The sequence below is a fragment of the Marmota marmota genome, unplaced genomic scaffold (genome assembly GCF_001458135.2).
Source record: "Marmota marmota marmota unplaced genomic scaffold, marMar, whole genome shotgun sequence".
NCBI classification, from domain to species: Eukaryota; Metazoa; Chordata; class Mammalia; order Rodentia; family Sciuridae; genus Marmota; species Marmota marmota.
In genome coordinates, this window is record NW_026000242.1 from 19,677,623 (window position 1) to 19,687,987 (window position 10,365).

A 10,365-nucleotide genomic window follows, 5' to 3' on the forward strand; every position below is an offset into this window, starting at 1 on the left:
GGGGGAGGGGGGAGGATGGGAAAGGCAGCGGAGCACAACAGACACTAGTATGGCAATTTGTAAATCAATGGATGTGTAACTGATGTGATTCTGCAATCTGTGTATGGGGTGAAGGTGGGAGTTCATAACCCACTTGAATCAAAGTGTGGAATATGATATGTCAAGAAATTTGTAATGTTTTGAACAACCCACAATAAAAAATTAAAAAAAAAGAAAGAAAGAAAAAAATGTGGGGAAGAAAAACAAAAAGTTTTCTGAAATGGAAACTTCTAAGATATAGACAACAGGAAGAGGCAAAACATTAAAAAAAACTTGAGATGCTGTAATAGAAAGAGTATCTACTAACACCTATAAATAGAAATAAGACTGATTATTTGAAGTACACAAGGTCAACAAGTGTGGCTATATGCTTTAAAGAGAAAATACATGGTTTTACTTACTTTTCTAAAACTAGAGTTAGTTTATAGAGAATGTTTGAAAGCATGCTAAAGTAGAAGTAAGAAGATATTACAACTTAGAAAATTAAAGCTTTAATGAAATTAAGAAGAATTCAACAGAATCATAATATGATCTGGAAATGGAAGAGACAGAAATTGCCAAAGCACTGGACGCTTGAGGGTGAGGGGAAAAAAAAGAATCTGGGGTGATTCATAGGCCTTAACCTTGAAAAAGTACATGAAGGATGCCATCTACTGAAATAAGGCAAACTAGGAAGAGTAGCTTGGCTAGGTGGCAGGGTTTGGAAAAGTGAAGGGAGACCGAAATTAAGAATTCTACTTATGACATTCCTATGTTCAAGATTGTATTGACCTACTCTGTTTTCTAAATCATCGATGGTCTAACCTCTAGTGTCCACTTGCCTTAGCCCTACACAAAAAAATTTTAGGGATTTCACTGTTCCTATCTTAGGAGGTAAAGAGCTAAATGACCTTACGGAATTGAGTGATATAATCTTTTTTGCTGCACTATTTCAGTATGTTATTTGTATCCTCAATCCCACTTAATAATTTAACCAAGGCTCTACAAATCCTTGGTACTAGTAGCCTTAGATTAATACATTCGAATTTTAAAAGTTCCCTGGAAAGAGATCTGAATAACTCAGTTGAAGCCTAAAGTTTTTATATGCGAAAAAGTGAAGACAAGATCTTTCTAGTTTTCTACTTCCTGAGAAATACAGATAAATCAGAAATCAAATGGTTTATATCAAAACCAATGACAAGAACAGAATATATCAGAATCCAGAAAACACAGACATGGCAGTCAGGATACAAAATACTCAAAAAAAAAAAAAAGGCAATCAAATTTTGTGACATGATGTTAAGCCAGTTCTGGAAAATATTAATAACATTACAAATTAAATTTATCATAACACCAGAAACATAAAAGTTTTTTTAGAACTTACTATTAAAGAGTCTGTCAATAATGTTGTACCCAGCCCGAAGATCTGATAAAGAAAACTCATAAAACTTGGTCCAACCCTACCAAAACAAATTTAAAAAATAGTAAAGAATTAAGCAGTGTTCAAAGGCAATGTATGTACACATATGTGCTCTTATAATTTAAAATGTGTTCAGTATATACTAAAAAAATACAAATTCTGAGAATTTATAATAAAACCAATATACAATATATCTAAAATAACATGAATTAAAAAATCTACAGACCTCTAAAGCATAAAAAGTACTATAATAATACAATAATTTATTGTATATATTTATCATATTATATTAATATAATTTGTTTTTATCATTTAAGTATATACAGTCATAGAACAAACTGGCATAAATTTTTATGCTATATACTATGTATACAGTGACATATTTTCTATAATCAGGTTCAGGAGTACAGATTTTCCCCACAAACATGAAAACAAATATTCAAGAGTCCCCAAAACATATATTATTTCTCTACATTCATTGGTACTTAATCAACAAAGCAGCATAGAAGAATGTTCATAGAGCTCAACATTGTATATAAAATAATATAAAACACGATTTCTGATTTCTAATGGGAAATAACTAATTATGCAATCAGGTAATTTCAAACTAAAATGCTTAATACTTGAATAGTACTTAGGAATATTAATACAAATTACATGTATTCATAATTCAACAAACATTTCTTAAATGTGTATTATAGGTGAGACTCTGGGAATATTAAGTAAACCCGAAAATAGGTAATCTCTACTCTCATGTAGCTTTCAGTCAAATGTAGGGAGGAGTGAGATAGAGACAATCATTCAAATGCATGTATGATTACAAAGTATAATAAATTTGATGTAAAGAAACCTACTTCGTATATATAAGAAAGAGATCTGATCCAATCTAAGAGGTGAGAAAAGTCCTACTGACAATGCAAGGGATAGAATAGGTAAAAAACAAAAGTAGACAGATTTTAAAAGTTGTTAGGAAAAAAATTAACTGAAGTTTTGTATTAGATATTAATGGAGAGTGAGGATACCAAAAAGAATTAAGCAATTAAGAATGATTTCTATGCTTATGTTTTCAAATGGAAGGTGGATATTCACTAATATGTGGAACACTGAAAGAATATGATGTTGGGGAAGAAATTATCCTGAGATAAATAAAGAAAATTTTAACAAATCTTTTAAACAAAACTCATTAAATAAAAAAAAAAAAAAACTTTTGGAGTGCACGCTCCATACCAGGCACCGTTTAAGTCATGACAATAAAGCAATGAACAAAAGAAATAAAATCTGAAAAAAAAAATCTGGGTTCCTGCTACAAGATCTAGAAAAGGTGTATTTACCAAAATATATGGATTTTCAATCATTTGAGACATCCAACTGGCATATTTGTACATGCACATAACATACTTTAGAAAATTTCATTCCCTAGTACCTCTCCTTGACCTTTCCTCATCCCTGCTCCTTCCCTTTCTTCCACCCATCTGGTCTCCTTTCTATTTTCATGAGATCCCTTTTGTTCCTTCTTTCCCTCTAGCTTCTACATATTAAAAAAAAAAAAAAACTATGACGCTTGACTTTCTGTATCTGACTTACTTCACTTAACATGATGCTCTCCATCTCCAGTTCTATCCATTTTCCTGGAAATGACATTATTTCATTCTTTATGTCCTGTAATATTTTAACTAAACTTTTCTACCAACTCAAAACAAATTCTTAGTAAGATTTTTTATGTCATTCTATTAGACCTTATTTGTAAAAAGAAACAACCTTTGAAAGTGTTAAAATATATTAAACATTAATATTTTTAAGAAACCCAAACTCAAAAGACTGCAGCCATCAATATTACTTAAAACATATTCTTATGATGTGGTACCTAGCAACTAAGTAGTAATTTACATCTTGTCCGCTTTCACCTCCAACTATGATTTTTATGAGACAAGACTTCCAATGTGAAAAAATATATATTTTCAAGCTTTTTTATGGAAAAGTGAACTACTATGTCCTCTATGAAAAACAACTTGGTAAAACTTATAAATTTGGGGGGAAAAAGATATCTATTAACTCAAACATTCCACATTTAGGAACAAGCCACTATTAAATGTTAAATTAAGTATAGGGATAAAAATTGTAACATTTTTTCACATTAGCACAGATTAAAAAAAAATGTCCTTTCAATATGAGTTAAAAAAATGCACATCAGTCTAATGCAATATAAATGTAAAATTTGGCATAACTATATACATGGATAATTTCTAAAATATAGTATTTAAAAAAGTAAGACACAGACATATTTGTAATATGCTACCATTTGAGTTACAAAGAACATTAGTGTATATATATATATATATATATATGTATAAATCCATAAAATTTTTTATATCGAATATCACTAAAGAACACCCAAAAAACAGTTTACAGTGATACCCATGGAATGGAAACTCAGGGGCAGGAGTATATGAAGGGAAGAGACTAACTCCCATTAAAAAGCTTTGTTTAGCTTTTAAATTTACACTGTGTACATGTATGATAACACACAATAAAATTTAACTTCACTTTAAATATAACTTATCAATAAAATTAAGATACTATCACTATTCTTCATCTCTCAGTCAAGATTATTTGCCACAGAAGGCCAAGGACTAAAGTCAGAGAAGTTAATAGCAAAGGATTTACAGGAAGATATTCCAACCCTTTTCAGAACTCTACAGCTTTTTAGGTATGATGCCTTGAGAAGTTAATTATTATTGACATGCATTTCCTCTTTGTAAACTTAAAATAATAAGTATGTGCTTTCCATAATCATAATATGTAAATTATATGATGCAATGCAATACTATAATTATTTACTATTCCATCTGTTTGACAAAATATTTCCCAGGCTATATGCAAATCACCATGTTAAGCACCTCCAAATATACATTATTTTATTTAATCCCTACAACAAAGACAAATATAATCATCGTTCTCATTCTATAATTACACAAAGTGAATGGGGTAGTGGTGTTTATTGGGGTTAAATTAGTTTATTCATGATCACAAAGCAAGGTTCTTGAGTCAAGACTCAAACCCAAATCTGTCTAACTACAGATTCTATGCTCTTGTTTTGACATGTAACTGAAATCGAGAGGCTAAAAGGGTGAAAAGATGAGGAGAGCAGGTGGGAGATAGCTTCCCAGCAGAATTGGGCAAAATTAAATAAACAGAATGGAAAAAAATTAAATATAGAAGAGTTCATGGCACAGATAGTCATTTAGCAAGAATGGAGCATTAGTACCAGCTATGAGGGCCATGGCAATGGAAAAGTGTAATTTATTGGTTGATTTATTTAAGCGCAATGTATTTAATGAGAAAGAGCTTGATAAATTCAAAACCTTAAAGAAGTCCAGTGTGACAGAAGAGTAGAGTACAAGTAAGATGTGGGGCAAGAGAGGAGGTTGAAGAGAACAGTGGATTTTTCCTTCTGGACTATAATAATAAATCTGCAAGATGTTTCCACAAGTACGACAGAAAGCCATCAGATGAGTTTTAAGCATAGTAAAAGAATAAACAAACTCACATATGAGGAAAATATTCTAGTTGGTGAATGTAAAAACAAAATTAAAAAACCCAAACAAATGACAACAACAACAAAAGGAACAATACTTATAAGTAAGGCAAGAGCAGAAATACAGGTAAGTGAGATGAAGCTTAGAAAAAATAGTGATGACTTGTACACGGAGTAGAGTTGTACTTTGAAATCATAATAGTACTTGATCATCTACTGGTAGGGAAATTAAGAGATAAAAACACCAAAAACAAGTCCTATAATTCTATCTTGAGGAAGATGGGGATCAATGCCTTTTATCAAGAAGAATATACTAAAGGAAAAACAGACATAGGAAAACCAGTTTTTGAAGTTTGAGATGTTTGTGAGTACTTAATCATAAATATGATATCTAATACTTACTGAGTAAATATAAGATGTGAAGTAGATAACTGAATATAGTCTGAAACTTGAAAAGATTGAATTGGAGATATAAATGTATGAATCACAAGCCAAATCATGATATGATCCTAGCTATTTATATTAAACTATAAGAATATTCTAATAAAATGCAAAGTTTTGACTATTTAAGACATTCTTAATTACCTGTGGAATATAATTTCTTCTTTCTTGACATGCAGCATGAAACCATGCAAAACTAAAGAGAGCATGAGCTCGATATATATTATCTTTTTTACTAATTTGTTCAGGAGTCCAAGAATCATAAGTACGCATTAAATTCTTCTTCAAACCTGGAGGTGACTAAAGAAATTAACAGACATCCTATTATTTAAAATATTACAAATAACTCTATATTTATCATATTTAAGAACACATTTTAGTGAATAGATTTTCACCACTTACCAAGTTTGATTTGTTACTTCAAAATGTACAAATATAAAATGAGTTTTGAACACCTTATATATCTAACAGTTCATTTTAATTATAAATCCAGAATACAATCAATAGTTTTCAAAACAGCCAATTTTTACATGATCATTAAGTTGTTTTGTTGTTATTGAAATAAAATCATTATTTATAATACTGGGATACTCATTGGTTTAGGGCAGATATTTGGGAATAATATGCCAGTTATCCCTCACTAATTGTTATTTGAATTTCCATGAGGACTACAATGTACCATTTACACATAATGTAAACTAATTTGTTTTGAGCATTAGTCCACCAAAGTTAAAGTGGGTATTACCAGACATTGCTAAGCAACTGAATACAAATACAAAAAAAGGAATTGACATTGTATATTGGACTAGTACTCAGTCAAAAAATGCTCATCTACAAGCATTAGGACTGTATGTTATATATCTGTATACATTATACCAAAATGATAAAAATAAAGTATTCACATCCTTAGAAAAAAGAGTACTATTTAATAATGCATGATATTGGGCTGGGGCTGGGGCTTAGCAGTAGAGCATTCGCCTAGCACATTCGAGACCCTGGGTTTGATCCTCAGCACCACATTAAAATATAAAATAAAATAAAGATACTGTGTCCATCTACAACTGAAAAATAAATAAATAGGTAGATAAATAAAATAATGTATGATATTAATAGGAAACTAAACAACTTAAGAGTTTTCTTCAAAAGGTGCTATAATATACATTATACAAATTAATAAACCATGTACAACAAATTAGAAAATCATAATAGAATATTGCAAAAATAACAAAACCACTAGGATGCCAAAATACAAGATAAGGAAAAAAGTTATACTCACCTACAAATTCACAGACTTAATTTAATTTCAATATTAGTACAAGTAAATATGAAGCATTAAGCATTTTGACCTATTAAACATTCAGCTTAAAAAATCAGGAAAAAAAGAAAAGTAAAGAAAACATAAAGAGGATGAAATACAGATTTAAAGATGGAAATTCAGTGAATAGAAAAAATTAAAAATAATATGAATATAAGCATGACATTAGTAATTTGGAAAAAAACTTTGAACAACTCTGGCAACTAATCGAAACAGAAGAAAAAAATGGACATTTAATATGTTTTAAAGATTGGCCGGGTGCAGTGGCGCAAGCCTGTAATTCCAGCAGCTCAGGAGACTGAGACAGGAGCATTGCAAGTTCAAAGCCAGCCTCAGTAAAAGTGAGGCACTACACTTCTCAGAAGATGATAAACAATCAATCAACAAACACATGAAAAAATGTTCAACATCTCTAGTAATTAGAGAAATGCAAAAAAAAAAAAAAAAAATCTACTCTTAAGATTTCATTTCACTCCAGTCAGAATGGCAGCCATTATGAAGATAAACAACAATAAGTGTTGTGGAGGATGTGGGGAAAAGGCACACTTATACGTTGCTGGTGGGACTGCAAATTGGTGCAGCCAATATGGAAAGCAGTATGGAGATTCCTTGGAAATCTGGGAATGGAACAACCATTTGACCCAGCTGTCCCTCTCCTCAGTCCATACCCAAAGGACTTAAATATAGTATACTACAAGGACACAGCCATATCAATGTTTACAGCAGCACAATTCACAATAGCTAAACTGTGGAACCAACCTAGATGCCCTCAGTAGATGAATGGATACAGAAAATGTGGTATATATACACAATGGAATATTATTCGGCAATAAAAGAAAATAAAATCATGGCATTTGCAGATAAATTGATGGAGTTAGAGAAAATAATGCTAAGAGAAGTTAGCCAATCCCAAAACACCAAATGCCAAATGTTTTCTCTGATATAAGGATGCTGATTCATAATGGGGTTGTCAGGGGGGAGCATGGGAGGATCAGACAAACTCTACATAGGGCAAAGGGGTGAGAGAGAAGGGAGGGGGCATGGAGGTAGAAAAGACAGTGGAGTGATACCTAAGTACACATATGAAAACATGAATGGTTTGACTATACTTTGTATACAACCAGAGATATGAAAAATTGTGCTCTATATATGTAATAAGAAGTGTAATGCATTCTGCTATCATATATAACAAATTAGAATAATAAATAAATTAAAAATTTTTAAAAAGTGAAGCACTAAGCAACTCAGTGAGACCCTGTCTCTAAATAACATACAAAATAGGTATAGGGATGTGGCTCAGTGGTTGAGTGCCCCTGAGTTCAATCCCCAGTACCAAAAAAAAAAAAAAAATAATAAGATTATAAGTGTGTCTTGAGGATATTATAGACATACATACACATAATAATTTTGAAACTCTCAGTGAGCTATACCTTAGGAAATAGTGAAGTTTAGTCCTTACTTTTATATCACATGCAAAAATTAAGTCCAAATGGATTGAATACCTAAACATAAGACCCAAAATTATAATTCCTAAAAGAAAATATAGGAGAAAAGCTTCATGACATTGGATTTGGCAAGGATTTCTTAGCTATGACACCAAAAAACATGGACAAAAAAAGGCAGAGCAGATAATGGAACTGCATTAAATTTAAAAATTTATGTGAAGCAAAAACCACCACCAACAAAAATAACCAACAAAAAAATAAGGCAATATGGGAATAGGAGAAAATATCTGCCAACCATCTATTTGATAAGAATGTGTAGAGAGTATAGAGGTGCTTTGGCACACACCTGTAATACCTGTGACTCAGCAATCTAAGGCAGGAGGAAACCAAGTTCAAGGCCAGCCTCAACAAATTAACAAGGTCCTAAGCAACTTAGTGAGATCTTACCTCAAAATAAAAAGAGCTAGGGATATAGCTCAGAGGTAAAGCACCCCGGGTTCAATCTATAGTACCAAAAAAACAAACAATACCAACCAACAACAAAAATTATATATATTTTATATACATGTGTGTGTTCTCCTATGTATATGAGAACCCTTACAAAAACAGAAATACTCCAATTAGAAAAGAGAAAACACCATTAACAAACATTTCTCCAAGGAAAATACACAAATGTCCAATGAGCACATGAAAAGATGCAAAACATCACTAATCACTAGGAAAATGCAAGTCGAAACCACAAGGTATCATTTAACTCTAGTAAGGATAATCACAATTTAGAAAAGAGAAAAAAGAAAAAAAATAAATAATAATTTACAAAAAAAAAAACCAGAAAATCAGTGTTGGCAACAATGTAGAGAAATAGTGAACTGTTACTGGGAATACAAAATGATACAATCACTATGAAGAACAATATAGAGGTTCCTCAAAAAGCTAAAAATGGAAATAGCATATGATCTAGAAAGTCCAATTCTAGGTATATATCCAAAATAATTGAAAACAGAATTTTGAACTTATCCACTGTATTATACGTAATAGCCAAGAAGCAGAAGACCTAAAAGCTCATTGGTGAATGAGTGGATAAAGTGTGATATATACATATAATGGAATATTATTTGGTCTTTAAAAAATCAATACTGTCATATGCCAAGACATGGATGAATCTTAAGAATGAATCTTAATGAATCTTATGCTAAGTGAACATACTTCTACTAAATGAGGTATCTAAAGAAATCAAACTCATATTGAAAGAATGGTAGTTGACAGGGGCAAGAAGAAATGGGAATTTCTGTTCAGTAGATACAGAGTCTCCAATAGAGCAGAAGAAGGAAATCAGGGAAGGGAAGAGAGGAGGGAAAGAAGGAGCACTGGGGATTGGAATGAAGAAAACTATGTTATAAGCATTTATGAAAATGTCAAGATGAACCCAACTATTATATATAACTATAATATACCAATGAAAATTTTTAAAAAATGGATGCAGGATATCAATTTTACAGAATCAAAATTATAGAGGTCTGTTGTCAACAGATACATGTAGTTAACTCTACTGTAGTATACACTTAAAAATCATTAAGATGGTAAATTTTGCATTGTGTTTTTTATCTAAACTAAAGCACAAGTGATGTGAAATAAAACTTGAAAAATATTTTGAAAAGTTTTATATCCTATACCACCATCTATGTGTATTATAACTCATCTAAGTTAAAAAAAAGGTGTTTTTATCTAATAGATGGTTGTTTCCAAAGTTTTAGAAGGCAGAAATAGATTACTGTTATCATAAGAAGAAGTTTTAAATCTTCTTACCTCATATGTTATCTTCAAACTTGACTGTAGTAAAATAGGAGTAAAGTTGGGATGAACTTCTGCAGTGAGCCAAAGACGAAAGGTATCTTTAGGTTGAAGAGTATTCAATTCCTTATACATAAAAACAATAAAAAAGTCTACTTAAATATGCACACATACATATCCCTTTTATCAATCTATTATTAATAATTGGTTTTTCTCACTAAAACTCTTCTGTGACATTCTGACATATTTCTTAACATTCTGATATTTCCTAAAAATTTTATCTTCTCTATTATTACCTTAGTGTAATGAATAAGAACTTGAACCTGAAGCCAGTTTCACTGGACTGCAATCCAAACTTTACCACTTATTTGCTATCTGATCTTGGGCTCTGTGACTTATA

At 31.1% G+C, this 10,365-nt stretch overlaps 1 protein-coding gene across 3 annotated transcripts in view; it reads right to left on the reverse strand.

Moving 5' to 3' along the window:
- Nucleotides 1-10,126, reverse strand: part of LOC125613920 (cytoplasmic dynein 2 heavy chain 1-like) — a 121,011-nt gene extending 110,885 nt beyond the window's left edge. For 2 of the 3 annotated variants that reach the window (XM_048795762.1, XM_048795764.1), the window contains exons 1-3: nt 9,981-10,126; nt 5,559-5,714; nt 1,403-1,478 (exon numbers count right to left, since the gene is read on the reverse strand). In XM_048795762.1, coding sequence (XP_048651719.1) covers nt 1,403-1,478; nt 5,559-5,714; nt 9,981-10,100 — 352 coding nt within the window. In that variant the 5' untranslated portion in view covers nt 10,101-10,126. The remainder of the gene's footprint in view (nt 1-1,402; nt 1,479-5,558; nt 5,715-9,980) is intronic. The other variant, XM_048795763.1, reaches the window with a different exon arrangement.
- Between the last annotated feature and the right edge of the window lie 239 nt (nt 10,127-10,365).